The sequence below is a fragment of the Peromyscus eremicus genome, chromosome 2 (genome assembly GCF_949786415.1).
Source record: "Peromyscus eremicus chromosome 2, PerEre_H2_v1, whole genome shotgun sequence".
NCBI classification, from domain to species: Eukaryota; Metazoa; Chordata; class Mammalia; order Rodentia; family Cricetidae; genus Peromyscus; species Peromyscus eremicus.
The window spans coordinates 14366801-14393847 of NC_081417.1; the positions used below are offsets into that span (position 1 = coordinate 14366801).

At 46.0% G+C, this 27047-nt stretch overlaps 1 protein-coding gene across 1 annotated transcript; it reads right to left on the minus strand.

Moving 5' to 3' along the window:
* Positions 1-1979: 1979 nt before the first annotated feature.
* Ndufaf6 (NADH:ubiquinone oxidoreductase complex assembly factor 6) lies at positions 1980-23779 on the minus strand. The gene is made up of 9 exons (XM_059253839.1): positions 23557-23779; positions 20342-20441; positions 17489-17611; positions 15502-15558; positions 12191-12293; positions 11039-11172; positions 8770-8871; positions 3951-4007; positions 1980-2167 (listed from the first exon to the last, which is right to left on the minus strand). Exons 1-9 carry the CDS (start codon positions 23751-23753, stop codon positions 2039-2041), a joined length of 1002 nt encoding a protein of 333 aa, XP_059109822.1. The 5' UTR covers positions 23754-23779; the 3' UTR covers positions 1980-2038.
* Between the last annotated feature and the right edge of the window lie 3268 nt (positions 23780-27047).

The following is a 27047-nucleotide window of genomic DNA, read 5'->3' on the forward strand; positions in this document are numbered from 1 at the left end:
CTGCAGCATGGCCCTCAGACACCAACATGGACTCAGTGGCTGACCTGATCCTGGGCATCCACACGGCCCTCGGTGGCAACAGGAGCCATGGACAACAGTCTAGACCCTGACTGTTACATGGCCATGGACCCAGACATAGCCCTTGGCAGCAGCCTGGGCCCAGATAACACTGTGGCCCTGAATAGCAGCACAGGTCACCCAGATCAGCATGGCCCCAGAAGCAGTGTGCCTCTGGGACACTGACACAGTCCCAGATGGTGGCCCAGACCGTGGGTATCTGCAAGGCCCTCAATAGCAACAGGAGCCATGGACATCCTTGCAGCCTTGGCCCAGATATCACCATGCACTGGGCAGTAGTATGCTTCTCTTTCTCTCCCATTTCTCCACCATATACTCGCTCATCATAATGGGACCCACCTGCCTGGTGCAACAAGGCACCAAGCGGGCCGTGGATGTCTTCCCACCAGCCTGGGCCCTCAAGGGTGGGTGGCTAGCACCTGCCCGGGCGGCAGGCTGTGGATCACTGCTTAATCTTAAACTCAGGTTTTTTTCATCACCATGGATAAATTTTTAGTTAGAAAGACTAGCATTAAGTTTACACATTCCTCAACACAAGACTACTACTCAGACTTATGTTCATTTTTCATGCCCTAACTCAGTGGTTCTTAGCCTTCCTAATGCTCTGACCCTGTAAAACTGTTCTTCATGTTGTGACGACCCACAACCATAAAACTGTTTTTGTTGCTATTTCATAACTACAATTTTGCTACTATTATGTAAATATTTTTGGAGCTAGAGACTTGTCAAAGAGGTTGAGAACCACTGCCCTGAATGAATGCATTTTGCAGCTACAGGGAGCATCTGAGCCTTGGCTAATAGCATGTTACACACTGTGAATCTAAATCCTTTCCCCTTTGGACCCCAGGGGTGAGACAGAGAGGGAAGTGATGACTTCCCCTCTCACCTGGCTCCTCCCAGGACCCCAACTTCCCAGTGAGGGTACAGCAGCCCCATATGAGGAGGGTCGGATGGTGTTGGGATTCTCCAGCTCGTACCGTCCCCCCACCCCCAGATGTTGGGTGGGAACTCAACCCAATCCTCCTATTCCAAACCCTGCCCTCAGAAAATCGCCAAGTGGTCCCCACCCCCAGCTGCTTAAGACCTCACCTACGAATACTACTTAAGCTCTGCTCCCTAGGGCAGCCATGTGATTCCTCTCCTGCTTCCTTTCCCGAGTCACCCAGGAGTTGCTTTGCTCGGATTAAACCTGGTCTTATTAATTCGGCCTGATCTGACTTACTGCATCGATGGAGAGACAATATGGTGCATGGAAACCTTTCAGTAGGATCTCAGCAGGGTCCCAGCACCCAGTCCACCGAAGAAGCTCTGCAGCTGTCCTGTGAGCTCTACTTGAACCACAGCAATAATTCCTTTTCTCCTTAAGTAAAAAGTTAGCTCTGAAGGCTGGGGAGCTGGCTCAGATGTTAAGAGCTCTTACAGAGGTTCCCGTATCCACATCAGGTAGCTCACAACCACCTGTGACTCCAGGTCCAGGGGATCTGACACCCTCTGGCCTCTGTGGGTACTTGCACATAAACTGACCAAGGCAGACACACAATGCATGCACACATGCACACATGCATACATACATGCAAATACTTCAAGCTCTGGTGCTTGGCAGGCAGCTCAACAGACTCAACAGTTTATAAAGCATGAGGACTTGAGTTCAGGTTCCCAGCACCACAGATGGCTGGGAAGCTGTGTGTCCCTGTAACCCCAGGGCTTGGAGGCAGAGACTGGAGGAGCTCAAGAGAGTGTCTGGCTAGCTCCAGGTACACACACACACACACACACACACACACACACACACACACGCACGCAGGCACGCACGCACGCACACACACACACGCACACACACACGCACGCACGCACAAACACGTGTGTGTATACATTAGCTCTTATCGCTTCTAAACAAGAACTCAAAGCACACATTGTTTTAAACCAATAAACTAAAAGTAAATCAGTAATGATAATGATTTTAGTATCTTTTTCTCCATGATTGAATATATAAAGATAACGGAAGTAACGTATTCTTCTTTTGTAAAGACGGATGGAATATATCAAAATCCACTCGCTGGATCTTCTTTAAATAGTCCTCTAGAGTAACCTGGAAAAAGAGAACAGTGGTCACTAGATCATAGAATCATCAAGTTTCCCAAACAAACTAAAGAAAAGTACAGCGTGGCATGGCGGCCACAGCTGCAGTCCCAACACTCAGAAAACTGGAGCCGGTGGACTGCCATGTGTCTGAGGTCAGCCTGTGCTACACGGTGAAACCAAGGCCAACCTGGGCTGAATAGTAAGACTCTGTCTCAAGAAAAACAAAAAAAAAGGCAGATGTGACAGTTCATACCTGTGATCTGAGTTCTGAGGAGACTGAGGCAGGAGGATGCAAACAACGCCAGTCTGAACTACAAAGAAAAGGAAAGGTACAAGTACTAAAGCCATTCAGTTTCCTGAGGTGACATTACACAACGAGAAAAAGACTTCTCTTCCTCCAGACAGGGTCTCTTTATGTAACCCCAGCTAGCCTAGAACTCATTATATAGACCGGGCTGGCCTTGAACTGAGAGATCCTCCTGCCTCTGCCCTGAGTGCTGGGATTAAAGCTGTTGTCTTAGTTAGGGTTTTCATTACTGTGACTTACAGTAGTGCAGAGGTTTTAGTCCACCATCATCATGGTGGGAAGTATGGTGGCACACAGGCAGACATGGTACTGCAGAGGTAGCTGAGAGCTCTACATCTGGGGCCACGGGCAGCAGGAAGTGACAGTGACACACTGGCCTGGCTTGTGCTTCTGAGACCTTAAGCCCACCCCCTAGTGACACATCTCCTCCGATAAAGTCACACCTACTCCAACAAGGCCACACCTCTAATACTGCCTCTCCCTATGGGCCTGTGGGGCCATTTTTGTTCAAACCACACAGCTGTGTACCACCATATCTGTCAGGCACTGCGCTAGTCTACCAACTGGGCTACATGCCCACCCTCATAGCCACTAACTCCATGATTCTAAGAGGCCCCAAGTCCTGCTTACACAACATCCACAGCACCCCCTGGAATTCTGCCGTGTAGACCCGGTTGGGGTGTGTGTGTGCATCAAACAAGGATTAATTAGGCAGCCAGCCTTTATTTTATTCTAGACTTTATTTTTTATTGTTGTGTATGGTGTATGTGGAGGTCAGAAGGATCGGTTCTCTTCTCCATGAACCCCAGATCAGGTCCTAAGTTTACACCACAAACACTTTCACTCCCCGGGCACCTCCCTGGCCCCACACCTGAGAACTTGTGGAGTTAGTTCTCTCCTTCTACCTCTGTGTGCCTTCTGGAGATTGAACTCAGTGATAAGAAGACCTCTAGTGGGGCGGTGGTGGCGCACGCCTTTAATCCCAGCACTCAGGAGGCAGAAGCAGGTGGAGCTCTATGAGTTTCAGGCCAGCCTGGTCTACAGAGCAAGTTCCAGGATAGCCAGGACTCCACAACACAGTGAAATCCTGTCTCAAAAAGCCATCTCACCGGCCTGCATCAGGGAATTTGAGCTCAAGAAAGCACCTTTTAAATAAGCTTTCCAGGTTATTCCGATGCAGCCAGGTCAGCAATGACCTGTGGGCCGGCACCACTACATGTTCAGGTCACCGTGGAGACACTCCCACAAGGTGGTGTCTTCCATCATTCCCATTTTCCTGATGAGTAAATTAAGGCCCCATGGCTACAAAGAGAGAGAGCAAATACAAGGTAGCCTGGCTGCAGAGCCTGTGCTATGACATCTCAGAAATACGGTGTAACCATCACACTAATCAAGGAAGGAAAACGACCGTAAGAAGTACAGCGGAGACTGGTCTAGTCTGTGCACCAGTTAGTTATCCAGCCTTCTCCACTGGAGCACTCACCGTCTGAAGAAAAGCAGGAAATGCTTCCGCAGGAACGCTTCTGTGCAAGGACCTCGCCTTAAAGGAAGAGGGAAAGAAACTGGTTGGAATGTTTCTGAAGCAGCAGTCGCCCCCTGAGGTGAGCACAAAGCATCTACAGCAGTTTAGACACGACAAGGGCCTCTCACAAAACAAGAAAACAGTTCATCTCCTGCTGCCAGCTTAGCTTCAAAGCCCCACGGACTTAGCAAAGGCACCTGGCATGTTAAAGCCTCTTCCTTTTATGGCTCAGCTGGGGAACTCTCCAACTCCCTTACATCTCACACTGGCTCTACCCTCAGCTCTGCAGTCACCCTTCCTAGGTTAGACAGCCCCTGTTTAGATCCAGCACAGATGACCTCCTGCAGTCACCCTTCCTAGGTTAGACAGCCCCTGTTTAGATCCAGCACAGATGACCTTCTCAGGTGGTGTTCCCACCTCTGTCTAGTTCACGTCTTTACATCATTACTTCACCTTGATCAAGTTATCAGCTGTTCTTCCTGGAATTCAAACGTCTCTGTATTTAACCCCTAGTCTCAATTCTACCTGACTCTTTGTAGGCTATGAAGACCTGGTCCACTCAGGCTGATGCATTGGCCAGACCGACCTTTATTTCCAGGTCTCTGTATTAGGAGGAGCACATCCTGCCTCACTTCCCGACTGTGCACTATGGTTTTATGCTCTACCACGGCCACCTTTCTCTCAGCCTCTCTGCAGCACAGGACATGGGGTCCTTTCTTCTCTGCTCTCCGATGCGGACTCCCAGCACTCCTGTTCTGCCCTTCGCCTTCTTCCTAATAAGTGGCCCTGCTTCCTTCTACCTAATGAATGGATGTGGCCGCAGGGTTCTGTCCCTCATCCTCATCTAGGGGAACACTCTCCTTGAGCAATAGCATCTAGACTTACAGCTTTGACTCCAGTTCTGACCTTCCCAAGCCACAATCCTGCATTCTCCAGTAGCCCATCTCCCTATGTCACGATAGCCAGAGGGAAGATCAGCACCGAGCACACCACTGTCTGCATCTGACTGGCACTGGTGTGGTCTACATGTGAACTCACGTGCTCCCCTTGGCATCGTGTCACAGTAGGTTATCAAGTCTCATTGTGGGTGTGGGCATATATACACACATGCATCTCTCTCTGAAAGACACTCCATCCTTCTCCTAAGTAAATCCAACTGTGGAAAACACAGCCATGGCGAGCCCCACCACCACTACTACAACCACCTCAGACCCATGGTGATGGCAAAGCCTTCCCCTGGTCTGTGTGTGAATGATGACAGAGTATGTGGAAGTTTACGGCCTGAGACCGCTCTCCTACAGAACCTCCCACTGACCCTACGCCTTCCTCCGGGTGCTGACAGACTGCACACTGAGTTTCCAGGGGAGGAGGAATTGCCCTCAGAGTGAGCACAGACACCCGGCTCCAGCCTTTCCCTACATGTCACTGCTGTTTCTTCAGAGTCTGTCATTTCTTCATTCCCGAGACGCTCCAGTCAGGATCAGGACCAAGCTGGGTGGGGCCAGATGTGACGAGACACCAACTCATCTCCCAGCTCCCAATTTTTTCCCTAGAAACTATGTGTACATTTGTGTGTCTGTGTGCTCATGAGTGCAGGTGCCCATGGAGCCTCGAGGCATCAGATCTCCCCTGCCCCCGAGCTGGAGTACAGACAGTTCTAAGCCATCTGATGTGGGTGCTGGGAACTGAACTCAGGTCCTTTAATGAGAGCAATCTGCTCTCTTAACCACTGAGCCATCTCTCCAGCCCCTAAGCTCCCAATCTTTCTTGTCTCAAACACTGCTAGACCCAGGCATGGTAGCACACACCTATCTTCTCAACACATGGGAGGCCGAAGAAACACGGTCACACATCCAAGGTCATAGACTACAATGGAAGTCCTACCAAGGCAGAAATAGCAAAACCCTGTCTCAAAAAACCAAAAGCAACAGAAACAGACAAGACCTCTGCCAGGTTTCTACTGTGGTACTAATGTCCCAGCTTTACTTGATGGGGCACAAACTAACTTTGATCGCACTTACTACATGGCAGGTGCTATTATTAACTCTTTGTACGTTAACTCATCTATCTAAACAACACTTTGGATAGGAAGTAACATGATCGTCTTATCTATGTGGAAGCTGGGACATGGTAAAATGACAATACAATTAACAAACGCAGAATGACAGACAGTCAGGCTTCTGTTTCTGAGTGTACACTGGTGTCTCCGTGTTCTTGTGCTTCTCAAGAGCCTCCAAAGAGCCTCAACGGTTCTTCGGTCCACCACTCCAAGACTATTTTCTAGGAATGGACTGCATACAATGAATAACAAACAGTGCTTTCAGTCCTGGCTGTTAAAATCCCTTGGAGATCAAGGATGCTAGCTCACTGGTAGCTTTCCTAGCATGTGGGAGACTCCACTCCCCAGTACTACACAACAAATAACCCTTTTTCAATTGTTTAATTTAATAATTTTGTTATTTTTTGTTTGTTTGAGACAAAGTGTCTCTGTATAGCTTGGCTGTCCTGGAACTCCCTCTGTAGACCAGAGAAGCCTTAAATTCAGAGACCTGCCTACCCCTGGGATTAAAGGCATGTGCCACTATGTCCAGCCACAACAAACAAATTAATAAAACACTTTGGAAATTGCAATTCTCCATTTAGGTCATTCTACCAATCTCCAGGAAGAGAGGCCTAGAACTTGGAAGAGGTAGACAGATTTCTGTGAGTTTGAGGCTAGCCTGGTCTACAGAGTGAGTTCCAGACTATACTGGGCTATCCAATGGAAGTGTTTAAGAAAGATTCATTCTTTCACATTTTCACACACACACAAACATCATATTCTTCCTCCCCCATTATTTTCTCTTATCCCCTGCTCCTCCTCCCACCAAACCCTTCCCGAGGGGCAAACTCTTAGGGAACTAAAACAATTCAGGTGAACTCAGGACCAGTTAGGAGCCATCAGAGCCAAATGGAAATAAAGTAAATTTCAAGGTAAAAAAGTGTCAAAAAGGAATAAAATCGAGAGCAAAGTGACTCTTCAACTGGGAAATTCAAAGACTCCTTCCCGTGATGGTCTCATTGGAGTGGCTAGAAGACATTCGAACAGGGGACGGGCCAGGGTGATGAACACTCCCTCCAGGCAACACTGAGCGCAGAGCACTCACTCAACGGTGAGAACCAGGAGGCTGAGCTCTAGCTGTAGCTCCAGTGGGCAGCAGCACCGAGCCAGAACACAGAAGGAGCACCCGAGAATGCCGGCTGTGGCTGGCTTCTGGGAGGGGAGGAGAGACAGGATATTCTGTGGATGAGCAGGGGCGCCCACGTGAGGAAGCTCAGGCTTTTTACTCACAAAAGGGTGCGTCCATCAGCTGGGAACGGGAAGGGGTTTTCTAGAGAAGGAAAAGTTTCCAAGAGTTCCCAAGATAAATCCTGGGGATCCAATGGACAATGGAACAAAGACTGCCCAGGTCAGAACCCATATTGAGCTGTAGAAATGCTATCGTGTATATAAATCCATAGTGTCTTATTAGGGTTTCTATTGCTGTGAGGAGACACCATGACCACGGCAACTCTCATAAAGGAAAACATTTAATTAGGGCTGGCTTACTGTTTCAGAGGTTTAGTCCATTACCATGTGACGTGGTACTGGAGAAGGAGCTCAGAGTTCTACATTTTGATCTGCAGGTATGAGACTTCAAAGTCTGCCTCACAGTAAAACACTTCCTCCAACAAAGCCACACCTATTCCAACAAAGCCACACCTAATTGTGGGATGGTCTGTATGTCAAGTGTGTTGCTGATTGGTCAATAAATAAATCACTGATTGGCCAGTGGCCAGGCAGGAAGTATAGGCGGGACAAGGAGGAGAATAAAGCTGGGAAGAGGAAGACTGAGTCAGAGACACTGCCAGCCGCCACGATGACAAACAGCATGTGAAGATGCTGGTAAGCCACGAGCCATGTGGCAAGGTATAGATTAATGGAAATGGATTAATTTAAGCTGTAAGAACAGTTAGCAAGAAGCCTGCCACGGCCATACAGTTTGTAACCAATATAAGTCTCTGTGTTTACTTGGTCGGGTCTGAGTGGCTGTGGGACTGGCAGGTGAAAGAGATTTGTCCTGACTGTGGGCCAGGAAGGAAAACTCCAGCTACACCTAATAGTGCCACTTGCTATGGGCTAAGCATTCAAACACATGAGTCCATGGGAGCCATGCCTTGTTGTAGAATATTTAGATATGTAAAGATGTGTTACATTTTTTTATGCTGCATTTGTTTCATTATGTAAAGATGTGTTGTATTTGTTTACCTTGCCTGCCTAAGGCACCTGATTGATCTAATAAAGAGCTGAACGGCCAACAGGTCGGCAGAAGAGGGAAAGGCAGGGCTGGCGGGCAGAGAGAATAAGTAGGAGGAGAAATCTAGGCTCTAGAGAGGAGAAGGAGAAGAGAATGAGGGAGAAAGAGGACACACCTGAGGCCAGAAGCCAGGCAGCTGCCAGCCAGACACAAGAAGCAGGAAAAGTAGGACATACAGAGAGAAGGAAATGTAAAAAGCCCTGAGGCAAAACATAGATGAAGAGAAACAGGTTAAATTACAAGAGCTAGCAAGAAACAAGCCTAAGCTAAGGGCAAGCATTCATAACTAATAAGTCTCCGTGTCATGATTTGGGAGCTGGCTGGTGGCCCAAAAGAAAAAGCCTGGTACAATGCCTATTCAAACCACCACACATAATATGCCATAGGACGGCCCTGTCTAGTAGGGATAACTTCCTAGATAACTGGGCAAAGGAGCTACTTACATGCTTTAGGTGCAAGTGTGCCTGGCTGGCAATGTCATATATTACATCTCGCACATTTTTATCTTGTTTCCTCCGTAGAAAGTCTTCTTGTGAAACACCATGCTGTGAAAAAAATATATTTTAGGAATCTTTAAGCACACTTAAAATCAATATTGCTTAAGAAAACAGGCATATACAGCATACACAGGATAATGGCTAATTTTTAAATTGTGGGTCTAAGTGTGTAGTGGTCAATCTTCTTTATCAACCCGATTGACTACATAATCAGCTAGGAGGCATGCGTGTAGGTGGGTCTGTGACAATACCCCCTGGAGGGTTATCTAGGGGAGGTGTCCTCCCAGATGGGCAAGTATAAGACGACAGAATAAAGGGCAGCGCTCTTTTGCCTGCCACCTTTGCTCCTTGCTGAGTGCATCTGCCGTCCGCTGCCACTGCTGCCGGCCTTCCCTGACACTGGAGTCCAGCCTCTCGGGCCTTCAATGTGCACGAGAGACCTGCAGCTCTCCAGGAATCCCCCAGACCTTCAATATCAGACTGGGATTGCTGAGGCATCTAGCCACGGGGACTGACCAGGTTCTCAGCTTCTCCAGTGTGCAGGCAGCCACTGCTGGATTACTCCATGTCCACGACGAAGTCAATGTCATAACCCATTTAGGATATATACTCATTCTACTAGTTCTGTTCCTCTAGCAAACCCCAACTAATACAATGTGTATGATGTACGGAGAGAGAGAAAGTATAACAAAATACAAAAGGATTAAGAGTTAAGAGCACTTGTTGCTCTTGCAGAGGACCCAGGTTCCAGTCTCAGCTCCCACATCTGGTAGCTCAGAACTTCCTGCTCCAGAAGATCTCAGACTCTCTCTGGCCTTCACAGGCATCCATGTGCATATACACATTCACATATACATATATACACACAAATAAAAATGAACCTTTTCTAAAAGTTCAAAAGATAGACAATAAAGAACCTCATTCAAAACCCAAAGTTCTGATAAACATTTTTTAACCACTGAGCCATCTCTCCAGCCTCTGATAAACATTTTTTTTCTTTTTCTTTTTCTTTTCTTTTCTTTTTTTTTTTTTGTAATACAGTTAGTTCAGTTCTATATATCAGCCACGGATTCCCTTGTTCTCCCCCCTCCCGCCCCCCTCACCTTCCCCCCAGCCCACCCCCTATTCCCACCTCCTCCAGGGCAAAGCCTCCCCCGCGGACTGAGATCAACCTGGTAGACTCAGTCCAGGCAGGTCCAGTCCCCTCCTCCCAGGCCGAGCCAAGCGACCCTGCATAGGCCCCAGGTTTCAAACAGCCAACTCATGCAATGAGTACAGGACCCAGTCCCACTGCCTGGATGCCTCCCAAACAGATCAAGCCAATCGACTATTTCACCCATTCAGAGGGCCTGATCCAGTTGGGGGCCCCTCAGCCATTGGTTCATATTTCATGTGTTTCCATTCGTTTGGCTATTTGTCCCTGTGCTTTATCCAACCTTGGTCTCAACAATTCTCGCTCATATAAACCCTCCTCTTTCTCGCTAATTGGACTCCCAGAGCTGATAAACATTTTTAAAAGACATATTCCAACTGGGTGAGATGGTCAACGCCTGTAACCCCAGCACTGGAGGGTGAAGACAGAAGGATCAGAAATGTAAGGCCATCCTCAGCTACATAAAGATTCAAGAGTTCAAGTTCAGCCTAAGCTACCAGAGACCTTGACCCCTTCAAAAACAAAATCAATAAAAATTATTCCCTCCAATAAAATAAAATAACCGGCCGGGCGGTGGTGGCGCACGCCTTTAATCCCAGCACTCAGGAGGCAGAGCCAGGCGGATCTCTGTGAGTTCGAGGCCAGCCTGGGCTACCAAGTGAGTTCCAGGAGAGGCGCAAAGCTACACAGAGAAACCCTGTCTCGAAAAACCAAAATAAATAAATAAATAAATAAATACATACATACATACATACATACATACATACATACATAAAATAAAATAAAATAAAATAAAATAAAATAAAATAAAATAACCACCAGGCCCAGGCGAGGTTACTGTAACTACTTGGAGGGAGTAGTCACTGGCCAGGAGGTGCAGGCTGTCCAGGCCTTCTTACTGCACTACCTCCAGACACCTCATGCTTGACTACCTCAGTGAGCAGGGCAAAAGCAAGAAGTGATGTGCAGACCTCTCAAACAGCAATGGAACAAACTAAACAAAACAAAGAGCAACTCCTCTCCTGGTGTCCCCAGAGAATCATTAGCAGGTCACAGCCTCACCTGCACACAGACATCCATGGGCAGGAACACTTTTCTCCTGCTACCATGATAGGGTGCTGCTCTCAAGCACGTGACAATGCCTTGTGCCTTTCCAATGTGGCTCGCAGCATGGTCTGCATGAAGATCCTTCACACCTAGAATTACAGACACCAAATGGGGTTGCTCTCCTGTCCTTGAAGCACAGCAAATCAAGGAAATAGCACAAGACATCACCTGAACCCAGGAAAAGTATTTATCCTGTCAGACATCTGGAAAATAGGATTTACAAGGGAAAGTGGGTGCCAGGGATAAGTCAACCATCTTCCTGCCAGCAGGAATCCAAATCTCCACTCATTAGCTCTCCAGCTTTTTAGCACACCAAGAACACACTGAGAATTTAATCAGACTTCATGGGAAACTTAAGAGTTTTACTTCTTCCCTTGCAGTAATTTCATAACAACCTTACTTTTAAAATACAATAGGACAGGCCTGGGACATTCAACAGGGACTGTATTCTGGGGTCTGACATAAAGACAGATCACTATCTTCAAATGAGATACTATTGTCCTGGGCCCCAATAATCTCCTCCTTACAATAAGATGCCACCAACTTGGATCAAGGTCAGAAGAAAAGTGCCATTTCAAATATTTTTAAAGTAGAGGAGAAAGAGAATCTCACAAAACATTGTAAGTGTAGTTTTATTCTGTTTTCCACCCCATGGGGAAGAACTGAAGTACAGAAACTCGAAGTCATAGGAGATGCTGTCGGGAAAGGGAAAGCCGTTACAGATTATTAACCCAGAGCATTCCCATGGGAGCCTGCTGCTTCTGTGAGAGTCTGAGCACTTGGACGCGTCTGCACTCCGAAAGGACTATAAATGCACAGATAATAGAGATGTTCTCTTTCTTCCTACTGAAAATAAAAGTTGGCTGGTGGAGCACACCTTTAATCCCAGCACTCAGGAGGCAGAGACAGGAGGATTTCAATAAGTTCAAGGACAGCCTGGTCTACATACTGAGTTCCAGGCTAGCCAGTATTACATCATGAGACTCTGTCTCAAAAATAAATAAATAAAAGTTGTAGCTGGGCATGATAGTGTATACTTGTAATCAGAGCACTTAGGGAAGCTGAGGCAGGAGGACTGTCTCGGCAGGAAGGAGGAGAGCGACTCACCCAGCACCTCCAGCGTCAAGTACAGCAGAGAGCTCTGCGTGCCTTCGGCGTAGTCCTCAAGCTCCTGGATACTGCGATAGGCTATGTCATCCAGATTTCTTTCCTGAGTCAAAGAAACGCAAATCAAGTCCACCGAATTATTACTTTATAATGAAAAGTGCTATTTTTTTTTTGCCCTAAATAAATAAGAACTTAACAGATTTGTTGAGTGCACGATAAAGATTAAAATATAGCTAGGCATGGACTGGAGTGATGGCTGAGTGGCTAAGAGTACTTGCTGCTCCTGCAGAGACCCCAGGTTCTGTTCTTAGCATGTCTGCGGATCCAATGCCCCGACCTCCTCAGAAACACCTGCACCTGCTATATGAAACATTCATGCAGGCGGAATACATTTAAATAAAATATTTTGCCAGGCGGTGGTGGCGCACGCCTTTGATCCCAGCACTCAGGAGGCAGAGCCAGGCAGATCTCTGTGAGTTCGAGGCCAGCCTGGGCTACAGAGTGAGTTCCAGGAAAGGCGCAAAGCTACACAGAGAAACCCTGTCTCGAAAAACCAAAAAACCGAAACAAAACAAAATAAAATATTTTAAATATATATTTTAAATATTTAAATATATATATTTTAAATATATTTTTCACTCTATACAATCTTTTTAAAATTCTATATAAATGCTAGGCCAGCCAGGGCTACATGTCTCAAAACACAAAAATAATTCCCCGCCTCCACGCAAGTGTTATATATCAGTGCTCACAAATTGCCTCACAAAATAAGGCTCAAGAATAGCAAGAATGCTCAACCTCACAGGCACAGGGCTTCTCTTCTTCAGTTCTTATTGGTCACTCACGTGTCTTCTCTGCACGTTTATTGCTGAGTTGAAAGAGTCCTGATGTATGTTAGATATTAAGCACTTATGAGATAAGTAACTGACAATGTATTTCCCATTATCTCTGGGTTTTCAACTTTTTGAAGCTTTTAATTTTAATTTACCTCTTTTCTTTTTCTTATCTGTGCCTTTGATATCATATTTCAGAAACCATCACCTAATTTAAAGTCACAAAGATTTACAGTTGACACTAATGTTTTGTTTTTTACATCAATGTTTTCTCCAAAGTTTTGTTTGTTTTGGGGGTTTTGACAGGCCATCAAACTAAATTGCTGACTTTCATACACATTGTGAGGCAGGGGTCCTGATTCAGTCTATTTATTTATTTAGCTTTACTATTTTTTAGAAAGGGTCTCATGTATCCCAAGCTGTGCCCCAACTATGACTGGGCCTAGGAATGGCCTTGAACCCTTCCCCGCACATGCCCAGTGCTGGGCTATTGACCTGCACCACAACACCTAGCTTGAGTCCTTCTTTGCAGGTGTATACCCTGTGGTCCCAGAACCATCTGTGGAAAACAATACTTTCCCACCGAATAGTCCAGATGCTCTCATCACTCAACTGACTATACTCGCTTACTTCTTTTTTATAATGAATTTATGACAGCAGGTGTAGCTGTTCACATGGACATAGAGGTCAGAGGACAACTTTGGGAAGTCAGTTCTCTCTTGTCACCTTGTGGGATCACGTGGTCAAACTCAGGTCATGAGGTTTCTGCAGCAGGTACTTTTCCCTGCTGAGCCATCTTGCCTGCCCATGGACTCTGTCTATACCACTGCTCTGTATGTCCATCCTTTGCCAACACCACAGTTGGATTACTACAGCTTTACAGCCATGTCTTCCTGTTAACAGCGTATTAACTGAAGGAGTAGGAGACAACGACAACGGAGGTGAACGCAGACGGGGACTGCATCCAAGTGCAGCGTCCAGCAAGCTGGACACGATGGAGCACACCCGTAACCCTGCACTCCAGAGGGGAGTCCAGAACGGCTTGGCCACCTGAGACCTGGTCTCAAACTCCTGTAACCCCAGCACTCAGGAGACAGCGTTGCAAGTTCAGGGCTAACTGGACTACTAGTGAGTTCCAGGTCAGTCAGGGATATCCTGCCTCAAATATTTCAGGGCTAAAGGGTTGACTTGGTGGTTAAGAGCACTTGCTGCTCTTTCAGATGACCCAGGTTCAATTCTCAGCATAACAACCATCTAACCCTAGTTCCGGAAGATTCAAAACTTCTTCTGGATTCCTTGGGCAATGCATACACATGGTGCTCAGGTATACTTGCAGACAAAACATCTGTACATACAAAATTTAAAACTCTTAAAAAATAGTAATAATAACTTAAGGGCTAGGGATGTAGTCCAGTGGGTAGCATCCATAAACCCAGCACAGCTGAAAACTAGGCACAGTGGCACAGACCTGTAATCATTACAAGAGGGTCAGAAGTTCAAGGTCATCCTGCACAAGTAAGTTCAAGGCCAGCCTGCACTATATGAGACCCTGTCTGGAAAAAAAAAAAAATTAAAGAATAAGTAAATAAAGTAAATGTACATCTTCCTGACAATGGTGTGTGATTAAATATTGGGTCGAGGAGGACACTGACCCAAAACACATCAAAAAGACTACAAAAATGACTCCATGGCCTAGGGCAGTAGCAGCTGGGCTGGGTCAGAATTTATCTCTGAGCAGTTAACAGCGATCTCCACCCCTGGGTCTGTCAGACTTCACTGTGTTTACTTCTTGGGCACATCTAGCACCAGGGCAGATGTGTGACCAGCCTTACCAAAGGCTGCTCCAGTGGCTGACGGTATCAAGTAACAAGTCATTTTTAAGGCACGGTAATCACCTGTGGTTATGGTCTTCAAAAGGCTCTTCTATTTACCTTCTTATCCACTGGTCTATTGTTTGTAATGCTAGGAATTAAACCTAGCATTGCAAAGCTTTACCACCGAGACACATTCCCAGTCCACAAAGTCTTTCTTTTTTAAGATACATATGCATTTACTGACCAAATGATGCCACTCCTAGTCAACCCCTAATTTCCTTTTTTAAAGCATCCAATGGAGTTAATGAAGAGAGAAGATACATGAAACAAGGGCAGATATCTGGGCATGGCGGCCTATGCCTGTGATTACAGACCTTAGGGCGGGCACGCACGCACACACACGCACGCACGCACGCACGCACGCACGCACGCGCCTTCTGTCTAGGTGCTGGCCTTCCGTCTAGGTGCTGGTCTCTACCTGATACGGTAGGGAGTAGGGTGACAGGTATGGCATGTAAGGATGGACTACAGATAAAATACCTTTGCTCTCTGAGTTTTCTTCCTCCAAAAGATTAATATGCATACAAAATGTTTTCCTCCATAAATAATTAACCTAAGGATCAAAAAGGGAAAAACATTTAAGACTTGGACAATTCCAACTTACTCTTTCATCAATGATTCTCATAAGCCATCTTTTTGTTAGATTATGTCTCTTGACAGCCTAAAAAAAAACAAGTGTAAATTTTTAGAAGGTGCTAGAAATGACTTTTCTAGATATGAACAAATGCACTAGGCAATGCAAAGGTAGGTTCGAGAACACCTGTTACAACTCATCAGACAGGCAGCTATGCTAAAAAGACATCAGGAGAAGAACAGTTGTCCGGAAAAGCATGTCAGGCCATTTCCAAGCAGACCGACTCTGTATGGCTCCCACGGCCTCTCGGCCTGCTGTACTGGAGCACATTTAATAATTCTACTTTATTTATTTCTTTCTTTCTTTTTCTTTTCTTGTCTTTGAATGTTAGATGCCTTCATTTTTTATTTTATTTTTGATATTAAAATATAATGACACCACTTCCCCCTTCCCTTCCCTCCCTCTAAACTCTCCCATATGCCCTTTACACTCTTAAATGAAACCAAGAACTCAGTAGTGAGCTGCTTGCTGCCACACCTACCTTCAGTGCTGACACAGAACATTCAGTCTTTCTCTTACAGCACATGGAGTTTCACTAGCAAAAATAGCCACTTCCCCCAATGAAGAGCATCTAAAACCCCGAGAACACAGGGCATGGTTCTACACATTTGTAATCCCAGTACTTGGGAATCTGAGGAAGGAGAATCATTGTAAGTTTGAGTCTGAGCTATACAGTAAGGACTTGTTTCAATCAATCAATCAATCAATTAATCAATCAATAAACAAACAGCAGTGCCAATGAAGACAGGTTGGACAAGTGTCTCTCCAGGAGTGACACCTCAAGAAGGATGCATTTCCTATTAAGCACTCCAGCCAAGAATCTATAACCTACATCTAATGAGAAAATATTAAGACAAACCCAAAATGAATGTCCTGAGACATTGGAAAAAAACAAGTTAAGACTGACTATACTTCTAAGATGGCTAGACGGTGGCGCACACCTTTAATCCCAGCACTCGGGAGGCAGAAGCAGGCAGATCTCTGTGAGTTCAAGGCCAGCCTGGTCTACAGAGTGAGTTCCAGGACAGCCAGGGCTACACAGAGAAACCCTGTCTTGGAAAAAAAAAAAAAGAAAGAAAGAAAAAGAAATGTTGGCGAGGTAGCTGTAACTCCATTGGTGAGTGCAAAGTCCTAGTTCTTCAGTACCACAAAAAAACAAGAAAGTCTATGTCACTTGGGGGTGTCATGAGTCAACCTCTAATCTCTACACACACCCTAACAGGGACATCACGTGTGCTCACTCATTCACACACACACACACACAATAAGTGAGTAGTTATCTAGATTAGGCTAATTGAAGTGGAAAGACCCACAGTCAGTGTGAGCAATACCATCCCATGGGCTAGGGTGGCAGACTGAATGAAGAGAGGGAAGGAAGCCAGGCTACTGAGATGACTCAGCAGTAAAGGGACTTACCACCAAGCCTGGTAACCCGAGTTCAACCCCCAGACCAGCTGGTGAAGGACAGAGCTGACTCCACAAGCTGTACTCTGACCCCCACATGTACTTCATGGCTTTCTGTGCTTACTCTCTCTCACTCTCTCATAATAAATTAGTGTTAAAATGGGGAGCAAGCTGAACACAAGTATTTATTGCTCCCTGCTTCCTGACTCCTAGATGCAATGTGACTGACATCCCGATCCTGAAGCTACACTTACCCACCATGATGGACTCTAACCCTGGACTGGAGATGAGAAACCTCTCCTTCCTTAAGGTGCTTTTGCTGCAGCAAGACAAGTAACCAACACCCCTGCCAAAGCAGCTCGGACCACTAAAAGCCCAAGACTATTGAGGACAGACCCCACCTCACTACCATCACCACTACCACCACCACTACCGGAATTACAGCCACCCCCAAGCAGGCTCAAACACGGCTCCTCTATATTAAAAGTGGTATATACATGCTCATAGAAGACTATATGTACTATGTATGTGTATATATGTAAGGTTTTTTTACCTTCCAGAGTTCAACGGCCACAGGCTGATGTGGTGGGTTGTCACAGTACATGTCTTCCACAGCTTTTTTCCAGAACTGCATTCGCATCAGTCCAGTTGTTTTCTCGGAGACTGAGTCCTTCACCTGTAAACAGAGTTCAGAAACTCTAGGCTGGAGATATACATAGATCCGTGGTAGAGTGCTTGTCTATGTGTGGAAGCCTTCGGTTAAAACCCCTGAATAGAAACAAACAAATGAAGACAACTCATTGTCTGAACACTAAATATTATGAGGGACTTGTGAGCTAATCAAACTGTCCTGCACTACTGCTATGGTGGTCAATACATGACTACATTTTTCAGAGCGAACACTAAGTGTAAAATTGACAATGCACATTGCCCTCGATGCTACTAACTAATCTCTTATTAACATAATGTATAAGCCAGGTGTGGTTGTTCATGCCTACAACACCAGTATTCAGGGGGTAAAATAACTGCCATGAGCTCGAGGCCAACCTGGGCTATGTAGTAAGTTTCTGCCTGAGCTACAGAATGAGACCATGTCTAAACTGACTGTGTATAAATTCATGTGGAGAGCAGAGGACAGACAACTCTGTGAGTCAGCTCTCTCCCACTGGACTGTAGGTTCTGGGGGTTGAACTCAGGTTGCCAGGCTTGTGAGGTAAGTACTTCTGCTCGCTGAGACATTTCACTGCTTTAAGAGTTGTTTCTTGGGGATGGAGAGATAGCTCAGCAGTTAGGAGCCCTGGATGCTCTTCCCCAGGTTCAATTCCCAGCACCCACATGGTGGCTCACAGCTATCTGTGGCTATCGTTCTAGGAGATCCAATGCCCTCTTCTAGCTTGTACAGGCACCAGGTGTGCACACGGTATATGGACACACACGAAGGAAAACTTATACACATTCAATAATAAAATCATAATAATAATAATAAAGAATGGTTTCTTCTTGAGCTAGGGTAGTAGCACTAACTGTGACCCAACATATGGCAGGTGGAGGCGAGAGAATCCCCATCCCCAGCTACATAACAAGTGTAAAGCCAGCCTGGGCTACACGAGAGCCTGTCCCCAAAACTCAAAATCAGTCATTGTCTTCAGCAAACAGGCTTCTTCTACAGTCACGCTGTGTCTCCAAATCTGCTTTTTGAGAACCATTACAGTATTTGGGTGGCTTTGACTCTCTGCACATGTTAAGTGTAAACATTCCTTGCTCATGTGGTCAGAAGTACTTTTTTTAAGTGCAGCCAGCTGCAGGAGCTCCATGCATCAGCTCTGAGCTGCTCCTGTACTGTGGATCCCAAATCTGCAACTTGATTTTTTTTTTTTTTTTTGATGACTAACTTCAATTATTCAACATCAATTGTGTGAGGACAACCAGCCATACATTTTCCCCTCAAAAGTGATGACTCAGCAGGGCTGGACAGATGGCTCCGCAGTTGAGGTCACTTGCTACTCTGGCAGAGGGGTTCAGTTCCCAGCACCCATATGTTGGCTCACAACCATCTGTAACTCCAGTTCCAGGGGATCCAACACCCATTCTGGCCTCCATGGGCACCAGGCATACATACATACATACATGCTGGCAAAACACTGATACACCTAACATTTTTTAAATAAATTTTTTTTTTTTTAATGATAAACCAAGGAAGATTTTCCTACTGTCAGTCACATCCCTATATATAAGAGTAATCGCATGGAGCTTAGCATGGTGCACACCTTTATTCCCAGCACTTGAGAGGCAACGGCAAGTGGATCTCTGACTTGAAGGACAGCCTGGTCTACACAGTGAGTTCCAAAAAGCCAGGACTACATAGTGAGACCCTATGTCAAAACAAACAAATGTCAGCAGAGTAACCGTGGTGCAGGTGCCTCCGTGTCCCTGGGGAGCTGCTGGTCGCTTCAAATTCTCCAGGAAGGAGGAGGAGGTTTGGCTGAGGAGGGGGACAGACTCACTGGGACAGAGGACAGCGGCCAAGGCTCCGGCGGGAAGGTAAGCTGCCAGGGGGTGCATACGCCCTGGCACTAGCCACGGCAATAGTCTGTTCTACACATTAATTAAGCCACTCGTGTTTAATAACGAGTCGTGATATGCATACATGTGCCACTCTTCAAGACTCCACACCTCTCCACCTGCTGTCCTAAGAAGACCAAGACCATTCTACTAGAGTCCCTTCACTCCACACCATTTTACATGTTCTGAATCTGCCCATGTTCTATCCGCTCAAGGAGGAAGGCTCCCGGCTTCCCTGTAATTCTGAGACAGACATCAGTCAGGTCTGCCAGACTCTCTTGTGCTCTACCATGTAGGCTTGCCAAAATATTGTCCATTCTCACTTCACATTAAATTTTCAACTTTTTAGCCGGGCGGTGGTGGCGCACGCCTTTAATCCCAGCACTCGGGAGGCAGAGCCAGGCGGATCTCTGTGAGTTCGAGGCCAGCCTGGGCTACCAAGTGAGTTCCAGGAAAAGGCGCAAAGCTACACAGAGAAACCCTGTCTCGAAAAACCAAAAAAAAAAAAAAAAAAAAAAATTTTCAACTTTTTCCAAATTTTCTATATACCCACAGAATATGCAACTATCGGAGAAAGCAGTAAGATTCTCATTAGTTTATTCAGTTAACAGACAATGCTAACTGCAAATTTGCAATATACTCAGAAAAACTTAAAAATGCAGAATCATTTCCAGAAATGTTAAATTCACCAGCTAGTTTTACTTTTTGGTACCGAATTAAGCCTAAGTAGTTACCAGGAGAAAAAAAACACTAGCAGAAATTTTAAGTACATCTAACACGAATTACTCTATTTCTTTATTGTTCATATCCTCCAACCGTCTCGTCATAGTATTTTAATACCAGCCTGAGCCAGCTCCACATTGAAGGCCCTCAGTGCAGAAACAGAGCTTCGGCCTTCTGCGGGTAACAGCAGGGAGCACAGGTAACCTTCATAATCCCGCTTCCTACAACAGACAGAACGGAAGAAAACAAGTGTTAGCCTCCACCTTCTGGGCTGCACACAGACCAGACAAAACAGGCAACTGAAAACAACGGCGCTTGGTTCTTAAATTATATAACTTTCTCTACAACTACTTAAAACAATGTGTCTGCTTCTCATTCCAAACATTAAAAAAGAAATCTGTATTTTGTTTTATTTTTATTTACAAAGCACTTGTAATTGCTTCAGAATATTTTGCTTTCAGTAAGTACTGAAATGAGGTACAAAAGAAAAAACAAAGCTGGATATGTTGATACACACTTGTGATCCCAGCATTCGGAAGTGCAGGTAGGAGGAGAATCAGGAGTTTGAGGCTAGCCCAGGCTACAATGAAACTCTCTCAAAACAACAACCAACAAAGGCAGTGGGGGCAGGTATAAATGAATGGTTTAAGCAAGTTTTTATTACATATACATAGAAAGACACAGATATAAGATATATAAACCAATGTGCATGTGTATTTCTGTACTTGCTAAAGGAGCCTAGAAGCACAAATGATCTCCACATTCCTGGCATCAATGAATAATGCCAATTACCTGGATATAGACATCAGTTCCTACGACCTCCAGACATTCTCAAAAGAATGATGCCCCAAGTTGGGGCGGGGAAAATACATATCCAGAGAATGATAGGTTGGGTATGGTATATACTCAGGGGGCTCAGCAAGAAACCGCTTACGTCCACAATTTCAAGGCCAGCTTTCAAAACACAGCAAGAAGCTGTCTAGAAATACAACGGCTAGTGTGCAGCTCAGTGGTACGGAGCTTGTCTTGCATCACCAGGCCTGAGTTCAGTCTCCAGCACCATAAAGAAAGCCCAGCAGGGCTGGAGAGATGGCTCAGAGGTTAAGAGCACTGACTGCTCTTCCAGAGGTCCTGAGTTCAATTCCCAGCAACCACATGGTGGCTCACAACCATCTGTAATGAGATCTGATGCCCTCTTCTGGCCTGCAATCATACATGCTGTATACATAATAAATAAATAAATCTTTAAAAAAAAAAAAAAAAAAAAAGAAAGCCCAGCAAACCGACGTGACATGGTGACAGCCAAAGCCTACAACCTCACTACTTGGGAGAAGGGAGGAGAGCGGGAAACCCAAAACACCTGCCAAACACTGGAGCAAATGCATTTTTGGATTTACTTCCCCAATGAAATCCAGGGTGATTTAGTTATTTTAGTAATGCTTAAGCAATGGTTCTCAACCTGCAGGTCACGACTCCTTGGAGTTGAACGACCCTTTCACAGGGGTACCTAAGACTAGCAGATATTTACATTACGATTTATAAAATAACAGTAGCAAAATTGCAGTTACGAAGTAGCAATGAAAATAATTTTATGGTCAAGGATCACCACAACAGGAGGAACTATATTAAAGGGTTGCAGCATTAGGAAGGTTGAGAACCACTGGCTCAGAGGCCCTTGAAACCAGGCATTTTAAAATCAGATACTGGGGATGGAGAGAGGGCTCAGCAGCTAAGGTAGCTGCTCCTCCAGAGGACCCTGGTTTGATTCCCAACATCACAACTGTTCCAGGGGGTCTGATGTCCTCTTCTGGCCTGAGGCACCAGGCATGCACACAGTGTACACACATACAAAGTATACAGACATATGTACACACATACAGGCAAAACACAAACACATAAAATAAAAATAAACACATCTTTAAAAACAAAAACAAACCAAGAAAAAACTGGTGGCACAGACCTAATTTAGTCCTAGCACTTGGGAGGGAGGCAGGCAGATCTCTGTGACCTCCAGGCTAGCCTGGTCTACATAGCCAACCACATCTACATACAGACCCTATCTCAGCCGGGCAGTGGTGGCACACTCCTTTAATCCCAGTACTCTGGAAGCAGAGGCAGGCAGATCTCTGAGTTCACAGCCAGCCTGGTCTACACTGTGAGTTCCAGGACAGCCAGGGCTACACAGAGAAACCCTGTCATGAAAAACTTTAAAAAAAAAAAAAAAAAAAAATCCTGTCTCAAATCAAACAAAAACTGTATCAGACACCAGTGTTAGCAAGGAAGGGCAAACTGCAGGGGTGGCGAGGGTGGGTGTTGTTAAACCATAAATGTTCACAGGGCTCTATTCCAAGGCAGGCCCAATCCACTCCACACCCCACATATGTCTATGGAGGAACTCCCAGATGTCTTTCCCGATACCGTGTGAACAAAGCACAAGTCATGAGAATGTTCTAGTCAATCTCAGGGAAATTCCTTGTTCCCTTGACCTGACATGAAGTGAGATCATCTATTAAATAAGATAATAACCTAACTATGTGCCAGGCAATGATACAAAATGCTCTGGTAAACTTTATTTTTAAATTCGTATTTATTTTTATGTATATGAGTGTTTTGCCTACACCACGTGCCTACCTAGTGCCCAGGAACACCAGAGGGGATTGGCTCTCCTGGAACTGGACTTACAGGCAGTTGTGAGCTGCCATGTGGGTGGTGGGAATCGAACCTAGGTCCTCCAGATCAGCCTGTGCTCTTAAACACTGACCCATCTTTCCAGCTCCTAAATGCTCTAATTCTTACAACCCTTGATGGGAATAGTAATTCGTAAGGACCGTTAAGTAAGTTGCTTTGGACTTTATTTTTGTAAATAATTTTTAATACAGTCTCATGAGGCTGATGTGTGGCCAAAAATAACCTTCAACCTCCGTTTTCTCTCTCCGAAGATGAGTCACAGGCGTGTGTGCCAGGTTTTATGGGAAGCTGTTGATCTAACTAACCCTCGTGCATGCTAGGCAAGTACTCTACCCACGGAGCTAAATCCGCAGCCTCTGCAAGACAGACACTTTTAACAGTGCAGAGCACACAGAACCTTTAACAGCGTTAAAATCACTAGCTGTCTATGAATAAAAAATGCTAAGCATGCAAAAGTTGCAGCGTCCCTTAAAGGCAGGGTTCGGGCAGGGTGACGTATTGAGCCGAGGATCCCGTGGCCACGCGAACAGGCAGGCCTGCTGCCCCCCTCTGCAGCACCCGCACGGAGCCCAACAGAACGCAGGGCCAGGAGGATCAGCCAGTCAGGGCTCCGGCTCCCGGGGACGTCCGGGGACAGCCGCCGCTCACCTCAGCAGCTCCAGGCAGTAGTGGTCGGACCCCGGGATGCCGGGCCCGCTGGCCGCCGCCACGCTGCGCCGGACTGCCGAGGGCTCCGGGAGCCGCCGCACACGTCCCCACACATCCCGAGGCGGCCGGCGACGGAACAGGCCAGCCAAGCCGAACGGCCTTGGGCCGCGGACAGGACCAAGCATGGAAGTCGCCATGACACCCGCGTCACGTGCCCTCCGACCCCCGAGGCCACGCCCCCGAGAGGCGGGCGCGCCCCCCGCAGGCGGCCACGCCCCCCGCAGGTCCCTGCGTCTCTGCAGAGGAAGGATGGATGCCTCTCGGACCAGAGCCAGGTGTCGCTGTGGTCCCACACATTGGCTGCTGGGCTGTCCTCTCTAGCATCCATCCTCACAGGACTCCAGAACTCCAAAAGTGGTGGGTCCTGCTTCTGGCAGGAGCGGCTGCTGTTACATCCCACCACCCCAGAGACACCGCCCGCCCTCCTTTGGTCCTGGCACTTAGCTTGTAATCGCACTGCCAGAAGCCCGCCTTAGGGATTCACCCACATACATTCCCAGAGGCCTCCCAGTGTTGCCCTGAGTGGGTACCACTGGGTAGCCCCGTAGCTCCAAGAGAAAAACCCAAAGATGCTTGAGAGACGCAACAGGTTTGGTGCCCTAATTAAGCACCAAATCACCAGCCTGTAGCCCGCTTGATGTCGGTTGTCTCTCACAACACTCTAAAAGTCCAAGAGAGCGGAGTCATTATTTTGTTTCCTGTTTCATCCCCATTGCCAGTCCCTTGACCATTGTAGAAGCTGACTTGCCTCTGTTCATAGGAAGGTAAGGTCAAAGCCCAGAAGTACACATCGGTAATGCCAGCACTAAGGAGGCTGAGACAGGAGGGTCGCGTGTTCAAACCCATCCTACGCTACACTGTGAGGCTGAAGCAAGACAGAAGGAGAAAAGTGTGAGCCTGAAAAAGAAAGTAGCCCCTCAGCCAGGAATCAAACCCTTTAGCCTGTGGAGAATTTAAAATTCCAATACGAGGCTGGAGAGATGGGTCAGTGGTTAAGAATGTTTGCTATGCAAGATAATCTTGCGAGCCGCAAGAATATATCCTTGAGATTCAGCTGTGTATTAAAGCAGAACTTTGACCTGCCAAGGTTCTGTCAAAAGGCAAAGCCATTTATTATGAATATTTGGTGTTACCCAGCCTTTAATATTCCAGCTGTCTTCTGCTATGAAATCCTTGTGTGCCCAGACCAACTGGTAAACAATGCAGATCCCCAGACCTGCTGAACTACCAAGTTACTAACTGCCCTGCTGAGCTTAGGTGACAAGCTGGCGGGAGGTGCCTAGCTTTGTTTCTTGTGCTAATGAAGCTCAGACCATCCCTTCTTGAGGAGGCCTAGTGGTTCCCCAGAGCTATTGACTGAGAACAAAAGAGGTTTTTACATATCAAGGTGAGAGGTAAAACAACATTCCTGAGGAGTCAGGGAACCACGTGCCCAGGGAAAGAAAGTGCAGGCATTTTCTGTAGACAGGGACAAAACAACATGGCAAGAGAGGAGAGGATGACAGAGGTTCCATAGAGGGTAAGCGGATCTCGGGTAGAGTTTTCTGAGTGCCAAGAGTAGAGAGTAGCAGAGGCAGAGAAAGAGGATACAGAGGACGAAGATGAGGCTGGAATCATAGGAGTTTAGTCGTTAGCAGGACTGTGAGCTGGGGAACTGGACGGAACTGTAGTTATGGAGACAGGATTTCATCCCAGAGAAATAAAGTAGATGGATATAGAGCTTGGTATGTCTAGAGTTATTCCTGCCTTGAATGCCTGGTGGAACTATAGCTGAATTGATAGAATTTTGTCTTAGAGGAATAAAGTCATAAGAACATAGTGTACATAGATTTTTTTTTTTTTTCCCTCAGATCCCACGCCAGACTTAGCTGAGCCCCTGGACCCTGGATACTCTATAAGATAAGCACCTGATGAGGTGGAGAGATGGCTCAGGGGAGCAGGAGACAAAAGAGGGTAACAAGAAGCAAATATGATTGAAATGCATTATGTACATACCATAATAAACCCGTTATTAATGTATAATTAATATATGCTAATAAGGTGTTTAAAATACAATAAAATGAAATTATACTACAAATGATAGTTGTTACCAACTATTATTAATTGAACATTCAACAGGCATGTGGCACACACATATAATACCAGCATTTGAGAGGTAGGGACGAAAGGATCAATAACTCAATGTCCAGCTGGAGAGATGATTCAGTGGTTAAGAACACTTATTTGTATTCTACTAAAAGAGAGACAGAGAAGGTGGATTTGGGTGGGCGAGGAAGTGGGAGTGATCTGAAAGGAAGTAGAGAAGGGAAAACCATAACCAGAACATATTGTGTGAAAAAAACTATTTTCAATTTTTAAAAAAAAGAGCACTTGTTATTTTTCCAGAGGACCCTAGTTCAACGCCCAGTGTCCACATCAGGTGGTTCACAACCACCCGAAACTCCAGCTCCAGGCAGGGCTCCACAGCCACCGGCTTCAGCGGACACCCACACAAACACATAGTTAGAACTTTTTAATTAAGAAAAAAGAATTCAAGGTCATCCTTGGCTACATGGTGAGTTTGCAGGCCTGTGTGGGATACCTATCAAGGAAAGAAGAAAGAAAGAAAGAAAGAAAGAAAGAAAGAAAGAGAGAGAGGAGGAATTGTGACTATATGAATATGAAAATATGTTCTTAGTCTAATTCTCTGATATCAAAAAATGTCTCTGAACTGTGAGTACACTTTCATTCAGAATATAATCAAAACAGAAAGCTCATTGCTTATGCAAGAGAAATGTCAATGACCACAGAAGCACTGTTTATTAACTGGGCCTTAAGCCAAACTGGTTGTCCAGCATGGCGGAGTTAGTTATCACTCTATGGTAATGGCTGTAACTGATCTTTGTTGTGTACAATACACAATGGCATATTTCCCCAAATATAGCCTAATTTCCATCGTTCTTTGGTTGACTGATAACTGAAATTGGAAAGAGTTATGTCTTGTTCCAGATTTTTCCACAGTCTTTGTCAAAAGCTCCTCATTCCTCACGCCAGGAGTCAAGCTAACATCACAAGAGCTTCAGTCTGTATTTGTTTAGTTTTTTAATGTCAACAGAATTTTTTTTTTTCCGAGACAGGGTTTCTCTGTGTAGCTTTGCGCCTTTCCTGGAACTCACTCTGTAGACCAAGCAGGCCTCGAACTCACAGAGATCTGCCTGGCTCTGCCTCCTGAGTGCTGGGATTAAAGGCGTGCGCCACCACTGCCTGGCTAGAAATTTATTTTCTTATGGTTCTGAGATCAGCATGCCAGAGCTTTCTGTGTTCTGATGTTGGGTTTCACATCAGAGGACCCTCTTTTTAGCAAAAATCAAAAAACTGTGTGTGTGTGTGTGTGTGTGTGTGTGTGTGTGTGTGTGTGTGTGTGTCTTTCCACCGTGTGGGTAACATGGCTA

Coding starts and splice junctions, on each gene's coding strand:
- Ndufaf6 (XM_059253839.1), bottom strand. CDS start 23,753: ATGGCGACTTCCATGCTTGGTCCTGTCCGCGGCCCAAGGCCGTTCGGC. Junction 20,442..23,556: donor TACTGCCTGGAGCTGCTGAG/GTGAGCGGCGGC, acceptor TGTCTGTTGTAG/GAAGCGGGATTATGAAGGTT. Junction 2,168..3,950: donor TTCCTGCTTTTCTTCAGACG/GTGAGTGCTCCA, acceptor CTCTTTTTCCAG/GTTACTCTAGAGGACTATTT.